Raw genomic sequence first — 27,446 nt, 5'->3', positions numbered from 1 at the left:
ACACACAGCTTCCTCCCCAGTGTGGTTGTCCAATAGATGGTCGCTGATCATACAGGTATCCTCAGTTTTGTCGGTTTCATCGACGCACTTGTCTTGTCCTTAAACGCGACATTTTATCATCTTTTGGCCACAGAAAGCTAGATTTGGAGACGGCTCCACATCCCCATACAACACATCGCTTCACAATTATCCTTGACGATCGATTGTTGTCCGTTCTTTCTCGTAATAATTGACATCAGTCTTTGCTGGACGCTTCAACGCAGACAAACACTGGCGGCTGTATTCTACTTGTGACGTCATCGCCCGAACATTGCCGATGTGGATGCTCTCCGGCGCAGTGATCGATTGTTGTTAGCGGAAGTCATTTTTATGCTGTTATGATCAGTGATTTATTACAAATACATCAATATTAAAAATATATATATGGCACATTTCGCAATAGATATGCAACTTCTATCATATATCAAGCCCAATAACACTGACGAAATATCATTTAGGTAGGCTCTTTAATGAAAAGTCTTCAACATAAAGTGAATCACCTTGTATGTGAACATACAATATAATCTACATTCATCCGTCAATCCATATTAAAATCCTGTATTCACCATCGAAGTAATGTGGTTTCACAATAAAAGTCCTCACAAATAAATGTTTCTTTGTGTAATTTATCATACTGAACTCTTCCAGATGATCTCCATTGTTAATATATTCCCCATAATTTCAGCAGCCGGTAAGAAATATTTCAGATATTGAGGGCACTGGAGACCAACAACACACACAAACAGGTAAACACACACAGGCAAACAAGCACACACTTTATGCATTAGCTAAATTAAAGCAGAAACAACTATGAATCTCAAAAGATCATTATGTTAATCATCAGCAAAACTATCAATTTAGGGAGTGAAAACGAGCTGCCGCCCTCCCTTCACAACATCAGCCACTCCATACAGGATGCAACAGGGTATAGAAAAATATTCTATATCTCCTTTTTCCAAGGGTAAATAGACCTATGAATACCTTTCACACTACTTGTAGTCCACACTGGTAGTAGTTCATGTGTGTACTGTCGGTCTTGATGCTCTCAGTTCTTGCAGATATACACTTAAATTACTATCACACAACGCTGAAGCTTGTGGCTACAGATATGGTTGAAAAAACATTTCGCTGGGCGGTGAATACAAAGTGCTTTGGCTTCTTTGTTGATGCTATGAATAAAATCACTTTGCTGTTTGCTAAAAATTGTTCTCCATCCTGCCACTTTCTCTGTCCCATGAACCTTCCCCAGTCTCACTTCTCAATTAAGCCGCCGACTAGAGCCAGCATCTCTTAGCAGATATTCCAGCGGCACTTCACTCCCTCTCTGATTGTTGGTCATTCTTGCCTCACAGGCTCTGCTGTACCTCTTCACACTGGCTTTCCATGCCTTTTCTCCTTATCCACTCCGAACCTTCTGGGCCTTCTACCTCTGTTCATACTCGCCTGCATCTCTCTCTGCCCCGCTCATCTACTCGCACCTTTCCAATCTCCAGATCATAATAGGGGAATGAAAGGGAGTTTATAAATTGAGGTGCACATCAGATCCGCTGTAATGCAATCTTATCAATGTGTTCCCTGTGCTGTATTATTTGCATATAAATGGCATAATATAATAACTCTCTCCGGCCTCTACCTGGGAGTAGTAAATATCTTTCTGTCTGCTTTGTCTCGTTGCTGTGACACGAGGAAACGAGACGCTAATTGAAGAGAGGAAAGCATCTTTATGTGACGACTGACATTCAATTATGTTTGGGGGGATCAGATTAGGTGGTGCCCCCAGAAATGTTTGAAAACAACATTTTGCAGAGCGGCAACTCTGAAGTCAGCCGAGGATGTAATTTGAATGGCTGTTTGAGGCCCGCGCTGAATGGCGCTGCTCTGAATGGAATCACTATGCTATGACCTGCAAGTAATTGGATGTCCAGAGTGAAGTGTTGACAGAGGAGCGGAGGCGAAGCTGACAGAAACAAAAAAGCGCGATAGACAGTGAGGGAGGGAGACAAAGGGAAAATAACACAAAATGAAAATAAGTGAGAAAACAATGCAATGAACAGGCACGATGAGGGGAGCAATAAAGGGGGGGGATCACAACAATGAAAATGGAGAAAGATAAATTCCGCTTGGAACCTGCCAGAGCTGTCATTCACCACAGCGCACAGGCTTGTAGCCACTCTGGCCACCGAGCCAAATAAGCCATTAGACAGAAAGCTTTCTTATCAGGCAAACACTGTCAGGAAGCACACTGCCAAGGTTGCAACAAACATACTCCGGGTCACTTTACTTACAGCCACCATTACATACGATACTGCTGATCAGAGATAATTGCGTACATTCATCCATCTACTCATCACTCTAGATTTGTACTAGTTAAGAATTTAAGTAAATGCATTTACAGTGCATGCGATAGGAAAGTCAATCCATGATATACACAACACAAAGATTTGCTGACAGATAATGCACGTGCCTCAGCAAAGGATACAACCAACCCTGTCAACAGAGATTATTTTTAACGTATACAGTTAAACAGGCTGCATATGCAACGGACGCAGACTGAAGAATAGCGCAGGTGAAAATCTTTTCCCAATAATGATTAAGAACTAATATTCTGTTTGAAATTACTTTCAGGAAAAAAACAAAACATGTTGCTGTACCAAATTGGTTGTTAAAATGAGGTTCTTAAGAAAAAAATAAAGAAAGATTTAACAAGCACTCACTCCACATATCTTTAGATGGAGGCGGGGTTAAAACATCTAAAAATTAAATGGAAAGTTGCGATTTTACCTACTTGAATATAAACATCACGATTCCTCCATGCACACACACACACACACACACACACACACACACACACACACACACACACACACACACACACACACACACACACACACACACACACACGCACTCCATTTTATCTCCATGTAATTCACCTTTGTCGAACAGGAAAGGGGATGGAGGGGTCGGACGACTCCATCGATTGGCTATCCTTAGCAGTGACAGCTCCCAGATTGGCCAGAGAGCATTAGAGAGTCAGAAAGTCACACTGCCATTAGCAGTCTGTCCTCTCTGGTTACAGCCTGCCTGCACACGGACACTCCATACACTGAAATAGATGTGTGTGTGTGTGTGTGTGTGTGTGTGTGTGTGTGTGTGTGTGTGCGCGCGTGCATGTGTGTGCACCGACAGATGTCTGTGTCTGTGTGCATGTCTAGGAAATGTGATCACTCTATCACAGTAGCTTTAAATATATTCTGCATGAAGTTCAGACCAATAACCTTAGCTCTCCCCTTTCATTTTTCTTATTTAGTGTGTGTTATTACCTCCCAGTACACCCCATCCTTGGCTCTACATTACAATAGTAATTCCACATCTTTGTGTGTGTGCGTGTGTGTGCTGGTATATTTGCATTCATCATGTCGTCAGGACAGTATAAATCACAATATATGAATGTAAAGACCACAGAATATGTTTTGTAAATGTGTTCGTGTGAAGATTCCTGCAGGTTAGAAGTTACTATAGGCCTACAGCTCATAATGAATGAATCGCGTGAGTAGGCCTGAACGCATTCAGAGTAACCTTATTATTTTGTAGACTAGAGGGAAATGTACCATGCTCTCTGCCTGCCAGCCTCCATCGTCCCTGCTCTCCTCACTCCTTTTCGGATTCACATATCCACTCCTCCATTTCACAAGCCTCTGCGAGGTGGTGCATGAAGCCATAGTTGATTGACGAAACTAGGGTTTGAATAATATATCAGCCAGCTGAGATATTAGAGATTATGTTTTCTGTGGGTTTTGTGAGTTCTGTGTTCTGTGTGTGACAAAAGGGAATACGGTACTGAGGTGGTTTTCTTGCTGGGTTTGGCTCCTGGCACTCCGGGGATGAGTCAGCTAATAAAACCACTAGCTAGCTAACCAAGCTAACTAGTTAACGGCAGCCAGCTAAAGTTAGCAGCAGTTATTTTTAGCAACAGACTGGCGGTTACTTTTTACGCTGTCAAACTGGCCTCATAACATTTGATGACATCTTAATGACATGTCCAAATTCTACAACTTTACTTGAGGTAAAGAGAATTATGCATTACACGGTTAGAAAAACATTTGACAGTGTAATAAAACGTTATGATATCTTTATACTTTAATAAATTAACACTTACAGCTAAATGGTTTCATTAAGTTTGATCATTAGGCCTGCTATGACATGTTTATGCGTTATGTTGTTTTGACAAAGACATTTCATTCAATGTCAACTTTGCATTAAACATGGAATCATTTGCTGGATGACACCTAATGACAACAGTCAATTAATAAAGATTGATTCATATTCATGACAGGTGTCAGTCTTGTGCACACCCCTTCAAATGAAGTGTTACCAGAGAGTTCAACCCTTTTCATTCTCAGTACTAGTCAAATGTATTTCCTTTTAGACCTAAGCAGAAACATGTTAGTAAATTGAATACTAGAAACCATCTGCTTCTTACTGTATATTATCTTCTCTGATCTGATTAAACATTTTTATACATATAGTTGAATAATTTAAATTCCAGTGCGTGCAGTATGATCAAGTGTTTCCATGTGGTAGCTACACTGCACAGCCTCAGCTCATAAGTAGAGATGTTCAGATGTACTCAGAAAAAAAGGTAAAGATGGACATCTTTGTGCTGCAGATTGATTTCTTTGGATGATTAATAGAGATTGAGATGTGTATCCAGTGAAAGTCTTTTCATACTTATGAAAATGGCCTAGTCCCCCCAGCAATATTGGCTGTCAAAAATTATAGCACGCTATTGATCCAACAGCATCAAGTGTCAGAATAATATAGGAAGTGAGGGGAGATGTGTCTAACATTCTAAAATGAAATGAGGAGAAAAAAAGAGCAATGGAATAAATGTACATATCAAGACAGGATCTTACGCCAAACAGAAGGCACTAGAGGGAAAATCTAACTGATTTCAATTTGACAGAATGGATTTTTAAATCTTCTCCGGATTGCTTTCTGCTTCTCCAAGTTAGGTGAGGTGCCAAATACACTTAGAGCGCCACCTAAATTATGTCTATGGAATTCGGACAACAGCAGTGCGAAGTTTGGACATCTCTTACCTTTTTGTTTTGGTGTGTATACTCTCTCTGTCACACTGTACACATATGCTGGATATGCTGTTTTCAAAAACTATACTCTGCATGGCAGATGGAATCGATGGGTGTCATGCCGGAGCCATATTTATGAGAATGTGCTGAAGTGGCTTGGTTTAAATCTCTCCAGACCTAGAGGAGGACAGTTTAAAACGTATGCCTTCTGCACTTCCATCTGGCTCTCTTACTTTTTTCCTGTTTTTTTTTTTTTTAAAGAGATGCTGCACTGCGGCTGGACTGTTGCTTAAATCCCTGAGGACGTTTTGGAAAAATCCACCACACTAATAAATGATGGCAGTGTTGGGGATGAGGGGGATATATACTTTTAGATGGCCACATCTGCAATCATATTAATACCACAGAGGGCTCGTATCACATACAAGGATTAGTCATATCTGTTTGGCTGTATAGTGGAGAAATCTTCATATTGGATTTTACTTCTTTGGCTTTGAAAAAATATATATATTTCATAGACTATGGCAACACTCATATTGATCCTTCAAATGGATATTTTGACAGAAAGATGTGTGTGAGTTGCTGCTGATATATATTTCTTTCATTTTCAGACATGAAGTCTTCAGCCCTCACCAACGCTAAGTGACATCACTTTAGACAAGTTAGCAGACTTCACGCAGCTCCCTATGGAGCCACGAAAGTCTTCATACAACTTGTGGTACTCCTGAATAGCTGTAAACAAATGTGGAAAATCGGTGGAAAATCTCTTAACATGTACAGTACAACCTGCTGACATGCTGGTACAAACAAACTGAAAGAAACGTCTCCAACAGTTTAAACAGCTAAACCTTTCCATCGCTGTGCATCAAAACAGAAGGAACTCTGACAGGAACAGGTGTGCAATGTCCAGACAGCTCCCAATGAAAATCAACAAAATATTATATGTCTGGACAAACCCAGTGCTGCCGCCACCTAAGGTGTTCATTAAATCAACTGTGTAAGTGAAATAATCAAACTTGACTCCAAAGAGATTATGCCCACATATAGAGACAACTAACTTGTGTCCCAGGTCGTGCTGACTTTGAAAGACTTCAAGAGTTTATTGTCTATGGAGAATAAAGTGATAGGAACAATCTGCTTTCTTCAGCGATTTATTAAGGCCACAAACAGGTTGACAATTTGGCTCTGTGCGTACTTCAAAGGCGTTCAATTGACTGTTTGTGGTTGTAATAAATCTTGGCTGCAGATGGGTGGAGGAGTACTGCTATTGTTTTTTAATTGTTTTCTCTCTATGTATCTTTTGGAAAATCCTGGAAATTATGCTTCAAAGTCTCACTAAGACTTATTAAATCTCTCAATCACCACACAAAACCAGCATCAACAGTGTTCACTGCATTGATTACATCTCATTTCACCGTACTTTTAATCAATTACGCCTCTATTAAACAGTTTACTGTAGCAGGGGGAGCGGCTCGTTAGGGCGGTTAGCCGCTATGGTTTCAGCAGTTCCGGATGGAAGGTTTTCAGCCAGGCTTGTTGGACACCACCAGAGCCGGCGGATGAGTGTGTATCACCTCAATTAAACTATGCACTAAGTGTCTGACAACAGCTAATATTCCTCTTCCACCAGCGAACCCAATCGATGTTCTGGCATTCGTCACACTGCTGAAAAAGCAATCATCTCGTTGTCTCGCTCCCGTTAGACGGAGGAATGGAGATACACTCATCTGGCTTCTGCGCCTGCTCATCGGAATGCACCAGCGCTTATTCTCTCAAAGACACATACATATAGGAGGCATACAACCCACACACACACTGCACACTTACTTTACTCTAACAGCATTAGTGACAAGTTGAGAAAGAGTAGATGTACCACAAGATGCAGCTCAAATAAAGCTTGTGTCAAGAACCAGAGCAGCAAATAACTTTCCACTTGGAAAAGGATACACCACACACACACACACACACACACACACACACACACACACACACACACACACACACACACACACACACACACACACACATATATATACACACGTTTGCTAAGTCAACCCACCTCTCTGTCAAGTAACTTGTGGGAGATGACCGTGACAATGTCGCCTCTTTCTGCATCGATGTAGAACATGTTCGGTGAGGGCTTGTCCGGCGACTGCCTGACGATGTTGTAGCGCAGCGCCGCGTTATCTGTGCCGGGGTCGTCTGCATCGAACGCCGTCATTGTCATCACCGTGGTACCTGAAGGTAAAAGGCAGGGTTTAGCTCATTAACTCAAAGCTACTCGTCTTGTAGGATATGTGAGCTAGGAAGCTAAAATGCTGGTATATCATTTACAGGAATGAAACACAATTTTTGAAGATACAGCAGGAGTGGATATTTGTTTACTGTGCAACCAAGACATGAAGGAAAAAAAACTCCTGATATAAATCTCAGAAATAGAACTAATGGGTAACCAACAGGTTACAATATCAGAGTCCTGTAAAAAGTATGCAAATTTTGACATTTTCTATTTTGAAAGCTTTACATCCCAAAGGTTAAAGATGCATATTTTAAAGTAGCAAAGTTCAAACAATTAATGAAACATGTGTTCATGCTAACACAGTTTAGTCAATTAAAGTGAGACGAGTTTGTTGTCTACATGATATTTCTTAAGTAATATGATATATATATATATGGGTAATTAACTAGATGCAGGGTACCTTGTAGATTTAAAACATGTTCTGGCAAATGGTTATAATAATAATAATAATGATAAATGTAATTTATATAGCGCTTTTCGAGACCTCAAAGCCGTTATGTGGGTGTACCTATGTAGGTATGTGAGTTAGTATGTGTGTATGCTCGGTATGTAGGTATGTGCGCTTGGAGGACAGTTTGTTGGGTGCACCTAAGGAAGTGTGTATGTGTGTATTTACCTCTGTTAAAGAGGTCACGTTTCTCAGCTCGGTTTGTCTGTCTGTCAGCAGGATTATGGAAAAAACTTCTGCTAACATTACATTTATGTGTTGTCGGAATAATCGTAAAAATGATTTCTGGGAAAATTCACGTGAACTTCCCCTCAAGTCGAAACAACAACTCGGAAACATATATCCACAGATTGTTTAAACGCTCTTAGCATCCAATAAGACGACTAAAAGCTCACGAGCACACCGAAGTCGCTGAACGACTTTCTAAATGGGATCATCTCGGGAGCATGTGAAAAGCTCCATTGGCCTTGGTGGAGGTGCTCTCTGAGTGCCATTCTATTTAAGGGTGTAATAGGGGGGACTATAAGTATGTAGATAAGTAACCGAAAAGAAAAAGAAAATATATATACAGTATATATTTTCTTTTTCTTTTTCATTGACCTTACTTGATCTGTAATTGTATATGGAAGGATGTATTGTTTTTAATGTAGCCTATGGGATGGTTCAGGGTACTATATGCATCTGTGATCTGTATTGCTATCTTCTTCTTCTTCTTCTTCTTCTTCTTCTTCTTCTTCTTCTTCTTCTTCGAGGATCACAAGTTATCTTTATTGTGTTATCCTCAACTTTTTCAATTAATAAATATTTGTCACAGTGTAGGATTTGTTATATATGGTTTTTCGATACGTCAAAAAAAAAGAAATCAAATTGTGTTTGGCGATGTAAAATGAGAGCAATCATGGCAGCAGATGTACGAAAAGCGCAATTTCAAACTACTGATAGCCGCTTAAAAGAGTGAGCCTTTCCCAATTATGTGCATTCTCCCTCATGTCAGCTCTAACAGCATGGTGTATTTTATTTGGTAATGGGAACAAAAATGAAAATGCTGCCTGCTGCAGCTGAGCTGAAATAGGAGGCAACCCTTGACACACCCAAAACCCTCAATCTCTGTCTCCTGTCAGTGATGAGATACACTTGCACAGATTCAGCAGGACACACTCAATTTGCACATACAGGAATGTACACAGGCACGGACGCACACACACACTGTAGACCATGTTAAGTCATGTCACTTCTGAGTAGTGTTTTTCATTTCTCCATCACCGGCAAAAGTGTCTATAAACTGAATCTCCATCCAGTGCTTTATGTTCTCGCTGTCATCAGCTTGCAGTCTGACACCTCTGGTTAAAATATCACCAGCTGAATACCTCTTCAATTTGTTAAAGCTCCAAGTTTGACTCGATCTCAGAGAGATACTTGACTGCATTCAGATGAGACGATGCGTTTGTGACACAAATGGATACTTCTGGTAGGCAATCTGGCACACTGTAAAACGTAGGACTGACGTGTGCGACATAAATATGAAGTGACTTATTCAAATGGTGGGGTGTCATTTTTTACTATAAACAGTGAAGAACTATAATCATGCAGATTTGGTCGCCATAATGCACTGTAATTCCTAATTACTCAACAAATCAATGTGGATGATTCTACTTCTGCATCAATTTGGGAGCTGGGAAGTCCTGCCTGTGTTACCTTATATAAAGCTGATTATTTTTATGATATGATATGATTAAGCCCACTGAAGTATGTGTTTTCTGGCAAGAAACCCCTTGTGATTTCTTTCTTGACCCACATACTTAACAAAACATTCTCCTAAGCACCAAAAAGCAGCACTGCGTGGCACGGCTCATAAACGTCGATCTCTTTTCATGCTTCCCCTTAATACCCGACAGTACTTTGCCACAGAGCATTAGCCAAACTATTCAAATAAGACACAGAAGGGCTACTGGAAAATATGCAAAGTCTACATTATAACGGTGGCTTAGTACCAAACATCTTTAGTCCAGTTGGAGGTAATGAGGGGCAGAGAGGTGTGGGTTTTATCCCCTTGGCATTTGCACTTCAAGGTGAACCATTAATGGTTAAGTAAACCAGTAATCCTTCCTCTGCAGAATAATTACAAAGTCCCATCTCCTTCATTACCTATACTCTGTTCCACTTCACACCTTGGAAGCCACACAGTTAGAGATGACTCAGTGAGGGCGCGCACAAACATACATGGTCGCACACACAGTTTAGCACACGGACACACCAACCAGCAGCCAATTAGTGTTAAAAACAATGGCTAAATTGGTTATCTTAAACAGATCTCAGTGAATTATGTTCTCATTGCGCAGGCTAACCGAGGTCTCTTGAACGCAACGCAATCATATTACATGTTTTATGGGATATCAGAGTCAAACTGGCCGTGTCAGTCCTCACTGTCTTCATCAGATACCATAATTCCGCTTACAAATGAGTATCATGAAACCAATAAGCATTTGGTCAGCCCGGAATACAACACCGGATCAGCATTAATCAGCTTACATGATAAACATCCAGCATTCTGTAATGGGACAATGGGGCAGGGTTAACTCCAACAATGATGTCTGTTGTGTTTAATCATAACATGACATCATGCGGGTGGCCTCGGCGAGGACTCATTGCCCTGTCCTCTCAGCTTCATCCTCTGGCAGGAGGCAAGGCTCAATCAATCCTAACTGCATTGGATGGTTATATTTTGGGACGGATGTGAATGCGCAGGACTGCCATAACCTCGATATCACTTGGACCCATCTGCCATGCTCCTGGATGACACCAGCTCAGACTCGGTGAAAAGTGATACAATAAAGATGCAGACGGCAGTGAGAGTCTCCAAGCACACTGTCTATCAAGTTATTGTATAATGAGTTGAATATGTGGTGCTCAGTGAAAAAAAGAGCCGGGCTTTGAGGTGAGACATCAATGACTCACACAAGAAAAGACACAATGACTGACAGAATAAGATAGCACACACAGGTACACATGTTGTGGATTGATTTCGTCACACGGGCTGGTGGGACGCGGTGCTTTTGCCAACAGCTAACTCCTATATCATTCTCGGACACCAAGGGAAATCAGTGGGGTTGGCAAATCTGTGGGTGCCACCAGGGAACTGACACAGTGTGAAAAGCCAAGATGAGGCAGGAGAACATAGATTTCTTTTACAGGGTAAATGCGATGCTTGTATGTGTTTGAGCACTTCTATGTGTGGCGTGTGTGCACACACTGTCTTTGTGTCACGGTGTATCTGCATGGGTGTGAGTGATTGAAATTTCATTTTAAATTATTCAACATGTACGATGGATATTCCAAAACCTGAAATGGGATTTATATTAATCAGACTCAAGTGACTGAGAAAGAGTAAGAAGTGACCCCTTCAATTCTCAGATGTGAATGAGATCAAAGAGAGTTAAAAAATGAATCATCTAATCCAATACCAATAGTGTGGAGATCGTACATGAGGTTAGATTACAAGCACATAAGAAGAAGAAGAAAGCAGTGGTAGAGAATGGCGAGAGAAACAGAAAAACTAAAGAAAAGTAGAAGGAAAACATCAAACAACATTTAATTTCCAGCACTTTTTTGGGACCTTAACAGTTACATTGTAATTGTGGAATTGTTCAGTAACAGCAGTAAGGAACATATCAGTCCATTAATAAACTATTTTCTCAATTAGCTTCTTGTTACAAGTGATGGGTTCCTACATGGGTTAGGGTTAGGTGTCTAACACTGATGTCTGTACTGTTTGTGTGTTTTTGTCCTTGCCGTTCTCACTGATTTAAAATGGGCAGGGATTAGTCAGAAAATATTTTCCGTGCACCAATCAGAGTTTAGCTCAATCTGTTGAGTTGAGCGGGCGTCTGCTTGTGTTCCAGCACTGTCAATAAACCTCAGCTCAAACCACACTCCTGTTGAAACTGATTAGCTGCATTATTAACGCATTAATATAAGTAAGTGCTTTTTTTTACTGTACTTAAACTTTGATTGTTGCTTATTTAGTAATGAATAATTAATGTTATAGAGGAACACTTTTTAATTTAAAACCAAGTTTCCAGTGGCTTTAAAATATGTATTTGAGTCATTTTGCTGTAGCTCTCAGTTGGACAGGACGCTCAGACCAGCTTTGTAAAAACTTCAGTTTCCACACGATTCAACTTTACTTCTCCCCTGAGCTGCCTACTTGTATTTCTTAAGGGGTATAATAGTAGCAAAATTCAAAAGCATATACAGCTTGATGCTTGAGTCACAAGATGGGGGTCATGACAACCTAGAGGGTCGCATGATAAATCCCCTAATAAAATAGGAATTAAGATTATATTTCTGTTACGGAAATAATATAACTTTTGCTGACTTTTCTCTAATATTTGCTTTTTTGTGAAGCATTTAAATAGTTTTCCCTCTTTAAGTCTCAAACTATTTAAATGAAGCAATCAACCTTTTTGATTCATTTGTTGCAGAAGGAAAAGCACAGGCGTACATATACTGTAAATATATATACAGTGTATATATATAAATATCATTTTTTTAAAAGGTCTATTTTCACTTGGATCTGGTTTAATATTTTTCAGAAATTGCTCTCACAAACAATAAAAAAACTGGAAGTGAAAAACAAAATCAATTCTCATGCCAATGACTAACATTAAACAGGGACAGACATTTTAATAAATGAAAATAAATGATGTTTGCTTCATCAAAATAATCTTTCTTGAATGCACTTTTCATCACAATGCATTGTTGATTCTCAAGGACAAAGAAGCAGAATGAGTTTCTAAGAGTCTCATTCATTGTTCACACAATTATTCCCACTCTAAAATAACTCTTCTACTCAGCTTTAAATACATGCATTCATGTGAAGTAGTAACTCGTATATTGGTGATGCAGCTTTCAACAGCCAGGCTATCTATTTGACTGAATGCTGTATTGTACTCTACCTGTCTACGCTGTTTCCCTGCCCATTGTGTGTCTGCCTCTGTATCTTTTGTTAAACTTGTCATCTCAAAGAGATGATTCTTAAAATCTGATTTTCGTTGAATCAAATCACGTCATGCTGGAAAATGGCTGGTTTTTGTGTGTATGTTGGAGTAGCGACTTTCTTTTACTTATATGCACATTAAAGCAGGTTTACGTCAAACTAGTGTATGTGTGTCAGTTCAGTATATTGTAGAAATAGAAATGACCTTATATATGTCGTACATCCTCTTCCCCTTGACAAACTAAAATGATGCATTTAATATCGCTCCCCAAGAGTAACGCTTCTCAGTGTACTACGGTAGGTCTGCTCCATCTCTCCTTGTAGCCTGTTTCTTAGCTGTGTGAACACATTACATTTCTCCAGCCCATTAAACTGAATTGTATACCATCACCTCTTCAGGCACGAGCGGCATATACATACATAGCTATTTGCCAGTTTATTCATGAGAATAACAAATTAACATCTCCAGAGGTTCTCCTGGCAAGGCTTCATACTTAGTAAACACTGTGGCTCATTCTCAAGTGAGAAAAAGAAGATTTGTTTGGTTGCAGTGTGAACAAATGTAAAACAACTGTCTGGCTAAATTTCCTCAAACTGCGAGGATATTGTCACTTTGGAAAGGGTGTTTACTGACTACTGCACATACACAAACATATGTATTACATATGTTTTATGAGTCTGAACAAACCAGTGTTCTATATGGGCATATAGTGGCTTTATCATATAATAAACAATAAGTGCGAAACTGCTCGTTCATCAATTAACATATTGAAAAATATATACATCTACATAATTGCTATTATTACTTTTAACTGTATGACTTCACTTGAATGTTAAGTTGTATATATATATACTATATATATATATATATATATATATATATATATATATATATATAGTATATATGTTGTTTTTCTACAATCACCACTGAAGCAATGACAAAGAATGAATCTACTAAATGATCAATAATTCAAAAACCATTACAACAATTACCATGACATGGAAAACAATGAGACATTTGAACTGACTAATGGTTAACTTTGGTTATAAACTTACATCTCTTAGGAGAAGTTTAATGTAATGTGCATGTGACTGTGTATTAGTCCACAGTGTTTTGATATTGACAGTAGGGGAAAGTCAGCTGTGGAAAATGTGCTCGTCTCTGGCGCATTTTGTATTTTACCCTAAAATAACACCTACCATTTATAAAAGTGTGTTTCCTGCAGTGAATTAATACATCGTAGTTTTTGTTACTGTTAAAATGAAGATTGACTTTATTTTCCCCTTAAAAGTTTAACCTTATATTAGAGGCTTCAACTGTCTCATGGTGACTCATGGAAACAAAAAAAAGAGTGTGTGTCCATTGCAACTGAGAAGAGGGAGATTACTGTGAACATCGTCTCATGCAAACAAACACTTTACAATCTCTGTAAAACAACTGCTCAAATTAAATGATTCCTCAAAAATGTTTACCAAAAAGTAATTCTCTATCAACATTTACCATCTATATGGTATTCCAGTGCATCCAGTTCATTTCTTAGTACAGCATGTACACATTGTGCTCACATCGATCTGCAACTTGATTCTAATTTGTCATTTGCATCAGCAAATGTTGATAATAATCTATATTTACAGCTCAGGGGTTAAGCAACTATTGTTTTGTAAAAAGTTTCACCATTCAGCTAGTTGTAAAACTTTTCTAAATCAATTAATTTAGATGCAATAACAGCTAAGGCTGAAGCCGTACAAGTGGAGAACCGTATTCAAGCTTTGTTGCGTAGAAACTAAATTTGGGATAATGAGCCCCAAGCTGAAAGTGAAAGGAAAGAAATACAGTCCAGCTGCCCTCTCCTGCCTCCTCCACAATGCAGCTTCTCCATTGTATCTTCTCAGCCACTGTCTGCAGGGCACAGCTGGACCATTGGCACAAGCTAGATAATAAACAATTCATGCTGGATACAACCCAACGTATTCCACAAACAAAGGAGAACAAAAAACAGGCATTCAGCATTTTGTGAGGGGCGAAAAAGTATATGGTAAAATAAAATATCTATGAAAATGTTGCCATATTATGAATAAATACATACTTTTGTGCTAGTGGTGATGCTTATGCACATTATACAGACACTGATTGACAAAGGGACAGTAGCTTTTCTTCACAGCATACCAATGACACATTTACTCATGAGAATATAAATAACCATCTAATGAGAATATAAAACAGAAGCTAATGAACAGAAGAACCTGCAAAACAACTCCTCCATCTAAACAACAATCAAAGCTGGGTAATGAAATCACATCTTAACTTGATAATTGAAAACATAATTGAATCGTATTAAGTTATTTGTAGGAAGTGACATGCCCATAGTAGAGGAATCAGAATGAATACAATGAACACAATATTCCAAGTGTGTGTGTGTGTGTGTGTGTGTGTGTGAGTGTGTGTGTGTTGTAGTTTTAGATACATACACATGTAATGTTCATATAAGGTAATTGGGCCAAAGTAGGCCAAACATTGGCTAATGCATTTATGCAAATTAAAGTCCAAAAAGCCCTTTCTCTAAGCTCAACGTGATTCAACTAACATCACACCCCTTCATGTGTTATGTTTTCATCATAATGAAATATGATGGACAGTAATGAACCACTTTAAAATGGTTCAAATCAAGAGTACTTGACAATTCAGAATTACTTCCAACTCTTTCTATTCTGTAGTTTCATACGGTAAGTGGTGTACACTCGACAGTAGAAGGAAGGATTTAAATATTTATACTAATAATGTAATCCGTATAATACAGAGCCTCCTGGTTTCTTCATCAGTCCCTTTATTCTGATCGGGTTCAATTCTCACCTAAATAAATATGTTTTATTCATAATTACAAACATGTGCACATAGCGTTGGGAATATCTCTGACTGATATATCTATATGAATATCTATAACTGACAATTTAACTCGTCACCTCGTCCTCTGTTTCAGCAAGTGCACTGACAACACCAACGGGCAACTCTGGGGACTTAAGGGAGCTTTGTTAATACAAACTCATAGTTAGGCTAATTAAAAACAATTGTGTACGCTCTCATACACACCTCATTTGTCCAGGTACAGTTCACAGTGTCCGTAAAGCTACATTTGGTTATAATTACTGATGCAAACACTTGACAATATCTACAAAGAGCACTAAGATAGTTCTGGTACTGGTACTGGTTGTGTGTTTGTTTGTTTGTCTACACTAATGTTGAATGAACTGCCAGGGGGCAAACATTTGCATTTTCGGTTTTGTGCTGAATTTTCACCTTGCCTCCAGTAATTCCATTTCTACTGATTCAAGCTAAACAGCATTCATTAGTCCATTTGTTGTTTCAGCCAGATTATTCCAATTCATAGCCACAAGAGACTGGAGGTAAGCACTGTCGACATGGAGCTGAGCGGCAGGAAAATATGCAGACATAGAAACACAGAAGAACATGCAAACCCCAATAACTGAGTTAATATAGTACACCTCTTTCCTATTGGACATTACACCACTAACATCTGGCCTTTGTCTTCACTTGTCACTAACCCTGGCATCAATCATCTATTTTTATTAGATCATCTATTTTAAAAGATCTGCACATACACGCTAAATTTGGTGGGAAAAAGGTGTAGTACATGTTTCAGAACTATTAGATTAAGATGTAAAGCTTGTCTGTGTTCCTGTATTACTATTATCTTTAATTTGTTCTAGGCCTAGTTTTTTTTTGTCTCAGGCACCAATGCCATGTCCGCATCAGCACATACTACACAACTATTTAATTTAGAATTTTAATCAGGGTTTTCCCCTTCGTAGCCGACTCTCCTGCATTTGCATATCTCTGTATGCCCCCTCCTCTCCCACTGGCATAATGAATGCTACGAGTCCCATTGTGGAGCCAAATGTCAGGCCCTGAGGCTGGCAGACAGTCCACGGAGCATAATGACCAGCTGAACCACCTCCTCGCGTGACCCGAAGAAGAGCCCAGAGGAGGGGAGAGGACAGAAAAGTCAACTACATACGAGAAGGAAAAGGACAGAATGAAGGGAACAGTGAAGGAAGCAAAACACTAATCAATAAAACAAAAGATGAAGGAAGCGGAAGTGGTAGGATGAGGGTTAATGCAATGTGATATTTTCCGAACATACCAAAGCTGTTGACTCAGCTGTGCACAGTACACAGTTGCAGCAGTAATCAGCAAACTCAATAACAACCTAGGGTGTATTGATTATGGGAAAACTTCAGCAGCCACCACCACATGATCCCATCATCATTAAAGAAAATCTAATTACCTTGTGGCTTTGATGCCACCAGACATGTCCTAATGTTTCACGCTTTTAATGTTCTGCCAAAGCAAAACGAGCCACCCCCCTCCCAAGAATATAATTTCAAAACCCAAGTCATTAATCGAAGGAGGCAGGGAAGTGACAGAATATTGCTTTCGTTTTCGTAAGCTTAATTAATCATCTCGGTGTGTGCACAATTAGACAGCAGATCATGTCTGATGGTGCTCAGCACACGTATCCATCTGATGCTACCTTGGAGGATTGTCAGTTGGATCCACAAAGGCGATCTCCACAGAGACTGACGGAGACTCTGGAGGATCAGAGGATATCTCCACTGGGACAGGTGGGGAAAATAACAGATACCATCTTTATTGTCAGGGTGTGGGATGTAAGAGTTGGAAATACAGTGGGTGGTGATGTGAAAAATGCACATTATTTATCATTCATTTGCAGTAATTTCATTTTCTTTAACTGCTTATCCAACATGCACTGGTCTAGAATGGTTGTTACACATTCACTTTTCATAGTGCCAAACTAAAACAAGTATTTGGTGGATCCTATCTATGCAATGCACCTCTGTCAGTCTCTCCCTGTTTCACACTTGGCTTTGAGGGTGAGTTTCTGAGCCAAGGTTAAATGAAAAGGTGAGACTTCCATCTTAACTAGACTTTGGAATAGGCTCAAGGCTCAAGGCAACTCATTAAAATGCAAGACCCAGGGGAGCTTTTTCAAATAAAAAATCATAACCTCTCACACAGGAGTTTATGCAAGGAAGTAGACCAACTATTGAGAAACAGATTACACCAAAGAGCCAGACAATGGTAGACATGCAGAAAGTGAGGCATGATTTCATGGAGCTTAGCACAATTTAATAAGGTGGATTATTTCATACAAAGCCACACCTCTTGGATTTTATCTATCACATTTCCACATTTCCTCTGGTAATTTATCAGCTTAACAATGAATGGTTTGACGAGTATGGAAATAATGTAAATCAGATGCTCTGCATTCACAGCCTCCAGATTTAACGACCAAAACCAAACTAAACACAGACAGGCAGGATGTTGTTCATCTTTAAATGTGATTTGATTTGATCTTACAGGAAAGGTTTCAGAGAGTTGGAGAAACATTGTCAAGGAGAGAGTGACGCTGTTTTTGAGACAAAGACACTAATATGCAGTTTTTTTCTTTTAACTCACCACTCATCTATACAGTACCCATTGTGAAATACTGCCATCACAGCCAAAATGTATTTCACAGGAAATTATTTCCTAGAAATGAATTATTCGAGGACGTTCGCCAGAAAGTGTATGTTAAGAGGTGTTAATTATAGGGAAGTACATTTTCTTATTAATTTGTAGCGTAAACAGTTGACAATTCTGTCCCCTTATTTTGCTTGTTGGTCAGATTGGTCAACCAGCTGTTCACAAGTCAGTGAAATGACACATACGTCTTATTCAAACAAAGGTTATCTGATCATGAAGCTTTTTAGACCATTAAATCCAATTAAATGATCAAAGTACATGATAAAACAACAGACAAACAAAAAGAAAATGTTCGCCATTCACTTGAAAGAGTTCTTGATAGTATACTAATGCAACCTGAGGAGACACATGCAGTTTCAGTTTTCCTTTGAAGATTTTAATTTGCAAGCTTGGCTCAATAAACACATTGTATGCTGCATATTTCATTATTTATATCTAGCATGGCAATGATACATTCAAATGAGAGAGTGAGAATAAAAACTCCTTACATTCAATAACTTTGGTTCAAGACTTGCACACAATGCACCAAGAATAGTGTGTGACTGTGTGTTTGTGTTTGAAATAAGTCAAATTAGTTATTGTTGATACAGGTTATACTGTAGGTTATAATTAGGATTTAGACCTAGATCAGGATCATGATTTCAAAGGCTCAATGTTACTGTAAAGAGTAGATTATGTTATGTTTTCCAGTTTCAACGAGAGATGTCTGCTGCCAGGACAATTGTAGAACTGAACACTTGAAACGTTACTGGATAGACTGATTTGTCACAATCCCTTTGAGCTATTCAAAGCATTTTTGGGAAAAAAGATTTCGGATTAATTTTTTTCAATGTATTTATTATATATATTAGACAGGGCTACAATGAGTAAGTGATGATGTCCCTCAAAAGCATAGTCATGCAAATGTGCACCGTAACCGTGCTTGTGTGTGTATGTGTGTGTGTGTGTGTGTGTGTGTGTGTGTGTGTGTGTGTGTGTGTGTGTGTGTGTGTGTGTGTGTGTGTGTGTGTGTGTATGAGAACAGGTGTCAGTCTGATTGAGCGCTGAGCTGTGAGTGCAGCAGCCACTGGTCTGTGGCGATGAGAGGACACTGCTGCCTCGCAGCTTTGAGGGGATTGTAACTGCAGGGATGAGGGACATCTGCAGTATGGATCACTCTTTCCACAGTGACACCTCTGTGTCAAATCCACTTGCTAAAACATACATACACCTGCACACGTGCAGACAGGCGTGAAAAAAACAAAAGTAAAAGAAATATACAATTTGCAGTCACAATACCGGTCACACAAAAGTGGTATATATACTCATATCTGGGAACATCTCCTCTATAGGATTAACAATAATGTTCCATGCAGTCGTTTGACTCCAGGGATGATAACCCTCGATATAATTCTCAAAACGGCCCCTGTAACTCAGCCAATAATGTGTGATCCACCAAACCATAATCTCTCTGCTCCTCAACCATTGAGGTTCCAGCTAATGACTCCACTCGCTAAATCAAGACAAAAGATCGTCCCCCTTTAAAAGGACACTTCAATTAATTACCCCCGGAAAATCCTTCTAATTCTGTAATTCTGTACCAGGGGCTCAGTGAATAAAACTGGAAACCTATTAGTGGGCATTCAGCTGATCTGAACTCAGAAAAAAGAGGCAATCAGTGTGGAGCAGCTAGCTACTGTACAGCAGAGCAGAGGGACGAGGAGGAGAGGATGCTGGGCTTGGAATGAGTCATGGTACTAAAGCTACTGTAAAGGTACAAGAGGTTTGATGTTTGTTAAATGATATGTTGCTCCGTTCTGAAGACTTCAAGCTCCAGTGGAATTCCCTTTGACATGTTCTGACCATTAGCAATGATGTTTTCAAATTAAATGCAAATTCCGTACTAATACAGTGGAAATGCTCTGCCTGAATCAGTCTGAAGAGTTGCTATTGATACGAGGGCTGTGGTCAAGACAAACTTAATCGAGTCAAAGTCAAGGACAAGACTAGGTCCAGTTGAGTCCAAGTCAAAAACAAGACTCGGTCCAGTTGAATCCAAGTCAAGGATAAGACTCGGTCCAGTTGAGTCCAAGTCAACACCAAGTCCAAAGTGCAAGTCAAGACCAAGTCAAGATCAAATCGTGTCCTGTTCAAGACCATAATAGGCAACAGTGTGTTTCAAATAATAATCCTAGGTTCTCCTGCATAACCGCGAGCACACAGCTTGGATAAAAACTCATGCAGGTGAGTAGTAGATAACAGACTAGTTGTCATGAAGGTATAATAGCAAATGTAGCATGTAATGTAAACTTTCAAAGTAGATTACTGGCCCATAATACTTACTCATTTATGCCACACCCAAGACCAAGACAATTCCAAGTCCAACAAGCCACGAGTCCAAGACAAGAAAAGTGGTGTTGAGACTTGACCACAGCCCTGATTGATGCTGAGTTTATCCGGGTTTATGCCTGAAAATAACTGCTGAGATGCTGTACCCTTCAATTCCCTACCAGGTTAGAAGCAATAGCTGAAATTTAAAAATATACACAGTGTTGTCTATTTCCTTAAAAAACCTTGGATTTATTTTCTAACATTTACTATTAAACAAGACTAAAGCCCTGCTAGCTGGTGGCAACTCTTTCAGGCTATGCGACACAGCGTTGCTTTGAGCTAAATGATGATATAACCCTGCTAGCATGATCACAGTGACAATGCCACCATGCTGATGTTCACCACGTTAGTTACATGTTACAAACAGTGAGAAAGAGTGTGAAAGAGAGAGCAGATTATGCATAGAGGGGCTAATGTTGTCAGTTGAACCACCATCACATATAAGAAGGTTACAGCTCTACAGGGAATACAGAGGTGAAGGAAGCCATCAGCAGAACATTGGGATAATGCCACCTCCTGCTCCAATAGATTAAATATACTGTCCAGTTCTTACTGGTTTTCACCCCAAATGCACTCCTTGCTCAGGGTAAAAATGTCTGATGTCATCATAAAGTAGTTGTAAAATAGGCTGTGTGTAACTCAGCAACAGAAATGTATCTCAATGACAACTTTAATTAAATATTACTGCCCTGAGAGATCTTAGTATTTATTCAAACTAACTAATAAACTTTAATAGAGTTTTCCACAGCCAGCAAGGATTAATGAAAAAAGCACAAACGTTTAAGGTCAGAAATAAACAAACAAATTGAAGCTGTGAAAAAAAAACATTTACAGTACACAGACAAAAAGAGTGACACAATTGATTACTTAGTGGGAGAACAGAATCATGAAAAAAGTGGCTTGTTTGAACATTACTTTGTTCTCCCGTTGTTCTTGATTTATACCCCGTAGCAACACAATCAAGGACATCAAAACTTGACGAAGCACTTTGTATGAGGTACATTACTCAGATTCACACTCTCTTTCGTGTGTTGTGTGTCCTTGGATCTATTTGTCAGCTTCGTTCTTCCGAGTACTTACACGGGCAGGTGCAGTTGCAGGCTAAAAGTAACAGATTGCTAGTGCTCCACTGCTATTTGTTTGTCCTTGACAGAGGGTTATGATCATGACCATTCACAGCATTTACTGAGCTAAAGTACAGGATGTTGGAGGACAGTGACTGGAGGATAATATAGCAGGCTATTAGAAATAAAATGCTTTTTAGACTCATGTGTGAAAGAACGGTTGTAGAACCTGAAAACAAAAGCTATTGTGGGGACTAAATGTGAGATAAGAAAGCAGTTACATGTACCTAAGTGTCTGACTTGGTGGCTGGCTATATGTAAAGGCCATACTAGCTATGTTTGAAAAGTTGCATCAGGTAGGTGTTGGTGATAAATTTAGGCATTATCTTTGCACCAAAACACAAATTGGCCAGTTTAGAAACAGTGCTGTTAGTATTGGCCGTATTTCATACTGTCCAGACTATTATAGAGACAGCTGATTAGTCAGTTTTCATTGCTCCATGTTCATGTCTTATGGCCCTTTTAGATACGACGTTGTGTGACACAGTAAAAAGCCGTTGTGGCGCGCCGCAAGCATTGGAAATAATGGGTTTCAGAGTGCAGTAGTGCGGTTGTGTCTGATAGGGCCATTAGGCAAATGTCTATCTACACATATACTAGCAATTAGCAAGTTAACCTTTATTGAAATATGGGGATTGTTTAATAGAATTTGCAAATTCCATCTTGCAATATTGCACCGTTATAAACATGGCTATTGAGAAAAACAGTACAAACAGAGAGAGGTGAGAGCGGAGAGTTAAATAACTTAAAGAGCAATAAGGGAGAGAGGCGCAAAACAATTGCATTAAACTAAAGAGGTTGGAACATTGAATTCAATTTTTTATTAGCGTTAGCCTTTTGGGATATTGTTGTGAAAACAGAAGATCTATGAAACACTGACACTCAAAAAAATGACTAGAGGGCTTAAGTCGGGGCAGAAATCTTTCAGTCTGACCTTTAACTTGTCAAAGATACCAATGGATGCTCACATTTCTTCCAATGGAGGTATTGCTCACGGCTACAGAGTGGTGTATTATACACAATACTTTATTTATCCCTGTGCGTCACAGAAGAACAATGCAATGAAAAAGGAGCCTTTGAAGTGTGTTGGACATCGTTGAATTCATTTCCATTTTAAACAATTTATTTAGAGCAGGGCTCTCGTACAACTTCGATTCCATTAACGATCAAAGACGACAAATAGAGGTCTGTAATCATCAAAACACTGACTACCAATTCATTGTGTTCATGCAGAGCAGAATAGACACATCTGTTTGAAAGAAGAACACATGTTTTTATTATCAAATATTACTTCAAGGAGATCTAAGAATACACTGTAAATATTCTTTAAGAAGAAATACATTATTCATAGGACAGTAAAACTAGTCAAGTCAATATTATTTATCACAAATATGACTTTCTGCTGATCCCACTGAGAATCGACGCCCAGCAAACAAACTTATTGTACACCACATTTCTCAGTGCAAAGTATGCTATCTGCGTGGATGAGTGTGGATGGTGAAACAATTTAACTATCTAAGCAAGCCAAAGACACCAGGGTATTTTTCTCAGGATCTGACAGATCATACCAGGGCCAGAGGGCAAAACTTACAAGTTAACACATGACACAATACAGGGCTCCACAGAGAGGTGTATGCTCCTGTGTTTTTACTGCATGTGTAGGCAGTAGTTACCACATAAGCCTTAACAACTTGAAGTGGTAAAGTCCATCCAGCCCAGTATGCCCACGATTCAAACATCTCTACTTTCATTGACAGAGAACATGCTCAGTTGGATTATGGCAGCACTGCTGGAGTGAACAACACGCAAATCAGCTGCTCGATTGCTCTATATTTGGTGTATATTTACTCTATATTTATGCTTACTGTTGCGTAGTGAGTCCGACTTTAAAGGTTCTCAATTAGACATTAATATAGCAGCAAACAACTATATGCTGTGTAAAGATATAGTGGAGTAATATATACCTGAGCAGAGAGTTAAGAGCTTCTCTGTGTTTTATTTATGTTGCAGTTCCGATCACGTGTTTATGTGAGTCCTTGTATGCGTGCCCCACTGACTATTTATAGGCCGCCACTCTGCAATGCGATCTACTTTGGTGGTTAACACTGATAACGCTTCACTACGGCTCTTGAGAGAACTGTGGGTGATGTCACGGAGACATATTGTATACAGTCTATGGTTCCGACCAACAGTTTCTGCACCGAACGCTCTGAATTTCAAATTCAAATGTCAAATCTTGATCTCAAGTACTGTCAGAGTGATGTAGCAGACTTCATGCAAGAGGATGGCTGCTTTTATTTTTTAGTTCTGGCCAGTTTTGTTTTATCAATTCACAGGATAGTTTCTAAGCATTACTTGGCTACTGCAGATGTTGATATCCGACCCTGTTGGCAATGTATTCTACAGCATTACATTTTCACGGTCCACACTTGAGCCAAGTGAACCACAATACTGTGCTGAGGAGATTTTGCAGCTGAGGCAAGAAACAACCACCGCCTGGAGTTAAATAGCTGCACTGTGGGAGAGTCACAGGGATGGTCAGAGGGGCTGGAGAGGCTCAGGCTGACAGTGATGGGTGATGGATGCTGCATGGCCACAGAGCCCACAGAGATTAAGGGGGTATCGGTTGCAACAAATGGGATTGTGCACATTTTATACTCTAATCCATGACTGCAACTGGGTAACAGGGGTCATTGTGTGTTACTGGAGATCAAAGTTTTGATGACAGTGGGGTCTTAGACTCTGTCCTCCACACAACAAAAATAAACAAAGACAGCAGTTGAACCGAGAATAGGGAGCAACAACTCCCTTCACATAACCTATTCTGAATCAAAAACACACAACATATACATTGCATTTTAATCGTAATTGCAGTGTATTGTTTCCTTTTTCTCTTTTTATTTACTGTGTCTAGAGTAGCTACACAAAAAAAGATTTTCTCTGCTTTCCTGCCTTAGTTTGACATGCCACTTTTTTTTTTAAATAGCTACACTGATGCAATACCATTAGTAGGTGGGAGTCTGGTGTGCAGTGTAGTGCAAAATATACTGAAAAACTAGACTCTGGCTGCTGTTTCTCACTGTTTCCTCCCATGTCATCTCTACCAATAGTGGTCCACAACATTTACTTTTTATGGGAAGTATAATTAACTTATATAACTCATTATTAGCTCATTTTTCATTATTATCCCCTCATGTTTCCTTTCATCATTAAAACTTGTGGTAACTTAAAACTGTATCACTGATTACTCGCTATCCAGTGTCTATGTTCGTACACACAGAATGTTATTTGCCCTATTCACAAACTTCTTCTCTCAAATAAATGAATATTTTTGCTTTTGAAGAACACTGTGGACCTCTGTTGTCTTCCCCCAAAAGAAAATCTAAACTGCCTTTATAGGAGGCGGAGGATGTAAAAGATAACATCTTATTTTGATCATACAGATCTATATCAAAGAATTTCATCTCAGAACACCTGCTGTAGCAAAAGTGAATGTTCCATCAAAGCCAGTTGACTCAAAAAACACAATTACCTCGTTATGTGAAATATGATTCTTGCTTTAACTTCTGATGCAACCAGAGGCAAGACCAAAGTGCATATTTCATATAGTGTCCAGTACACACTCACATTCATTTGGTCCCTAGATGTGTTTGAGATATACACTGAACATTGACATGTGTTTCTGTGAGTACATTCACAGTGCGTTTACAAAACACAGTAATCCCATTACAACCACAGACATGGGTACATGTCACTTACACTTAAACAGACCCAGTGCTCAATTCTGAAGTATTGCTCTGACTTTTTGGTTGTTGACCCAAGGTCCCGGTCCTGAACTGACCCACATACACAAAAGAACAATAACAAAGATGTCACACGTAGCACGCCATTGTACCGCAATAAACATGGAGGGTCTATGTTTTGGATGCCAGCTCATTTATGAGCAGATGACAACAAGGCCAATGAGGAGAAATAGAGCATTTTTTTTTTATTCTGGCTTTTTGTGGAGCAATGGGTGCTACATCTGTACAGAGGTGTGTGTGTGGATGTGGAGTCGGAACCAGGAGTGATGGGACACCTAAATAGTATAATAAAATTAGATGAATTGATAAGTACAGTGACTCAATTATCTCGATTAATGATTATACTCCTATGGTCTTTTAAAAACTAGTTTCAGCTTCCTGACTTGAGTAATCGACCTGAAGGAGGTATTAGTGAGACAATTTTGCAAGTGTCATAAGCCTCCTTAGTCCAGTCAGCAGTCCAAGGTCAGCGGAGGGCCTGCCTTCTCTGGGCTGAAAGCCTTCACTGTCAGAAAAAAATTGTTTGATAGGGGCTTCTTTTCCACTTAATCGCAGCCAACACAGACACGCACATACACTGATGCGCACACACATGCCAATGAAGGACAGAAATCTCATTAAGATCAACGAGATTGCCGAGATAAAATGTCACTCAAAAATATATCAGCCATGGCGGACTGAATGTCTGGCTCCATCAAAACTACAGCACAACCCCCTCAACCCATGAGCCTTCAGACATTTTCGATTGTTTACATATGTGTCAACGAAAGAAAAAAGGGAAAAGAATATATTGCGTTCACAACGGGTGGAAATAAAATACACGGATGGCAGATGGTGGATTATTCATAACTCTGGCAAGACTGCAATACTACAGGATAGAATAGACTGTATGCAAAATGCCATCATTACGGTAATTTCATTACAGGTTTGAAGTCACTGTTCCTCTGGCTGTAGATGAAAGTGAATGAGGCAACTCGCTGTAATCTACTTCTCTGAAGAGGCCAATCAACACTGTGATCAGTGGGACAGGGAGATCACAGGACAGAAAGTCACATACATGTGCATTCATAATGCATACAGATCAACAATCTCTTTCATGCAGTTTGTAAACAGTAGTCTTCTGTATCACTGAGACTATACTGACCTGCATATCGTAGATGAATGCATCAAAACGGGATGGGAATCTCCAAAAATTGCTACTCAGCTTGAAATTCACATTTGTCTAAGAGCTACTTTTTTTATAAACTCATTTTGTCTCCAGTGATCTCCAGGGCACATGTGCAAATATGCAAAACAAAAGAAGCCAAGTAATGGGAGACCTTGACAGCTAAAGCTCAACAACAGTGAAGTTGGTACTTCAATGTGTGCATGTGTTAAAAGATAACTAACAGTTCAGCAGAGGCTAAATTGTCCAAGCTTTAACAATTACAAGAAGAAGCAGTTGTTTATCATGTCAAGGAGCAGTCCCGGCAAAAATCTAACTGAACTAATTAAACCACGTCAAACTGCAGCGCATCAGAGTTTAAAGGGAGCTGACAAATACTTATAATTTGCATTCAACCTAATGTGACCCTCCTCTGTAGCAGTTTTTAGAATAGTTTTTTTAATTAATTTTGTATGTGTGTGTGTGTGTGTGTGTGTGTGTGTGTGTGTGTGTGTGTGTGTGTGTGTGTGTGTGTGTGTGTGTGTGTGTACTGTAGCTAACTGTCTATGCGAT

General features: G+C 39.4%; 1 protein-coding gene across 1 annotated transcript in view; it reads right to left on the bottom strand.

Annotated features, from left to right (window-relative positions):
* Positions 1 to 27,446, bottom strand: part of cdh13 (cadherin 13, H-cadherin (heart)) — a 320,149-nt gene that overhangs the window by 113,266 nt on the left and 179,437 nt on the right. Inside the window, exon 8 of the mRNA XM_029434516.1 lies at positions 7,186 to 7,364. Within this exon, the coding sequence (XP_029290376.1) occupies positions 7,186 to 7,364 (179 nt within the window). The remainder of the gene's footprint in view (positions 1 to 7,185; positions 7,365 to 27,446) is intronic.

Source organism: Cottoperca gobio, chromosome 6 (assembly GCF_900634415.1).
Source record: "Cottoperca gobio chromosome 6, fCotGob3.1, whole genome shotgun sequence".
NCBI classification, from domain to species: Eukaryota; Metazoa; Chordata; class Actinopteri; order Perciformes; family Bovichtidae; genus Cottoperca; species Cottoperca gobio.
The sequence above is the reverse complement of the archived record's forward strand: the minus strand, read 5'-3'. Positions and strand labels throughout refer to the sequence as shown.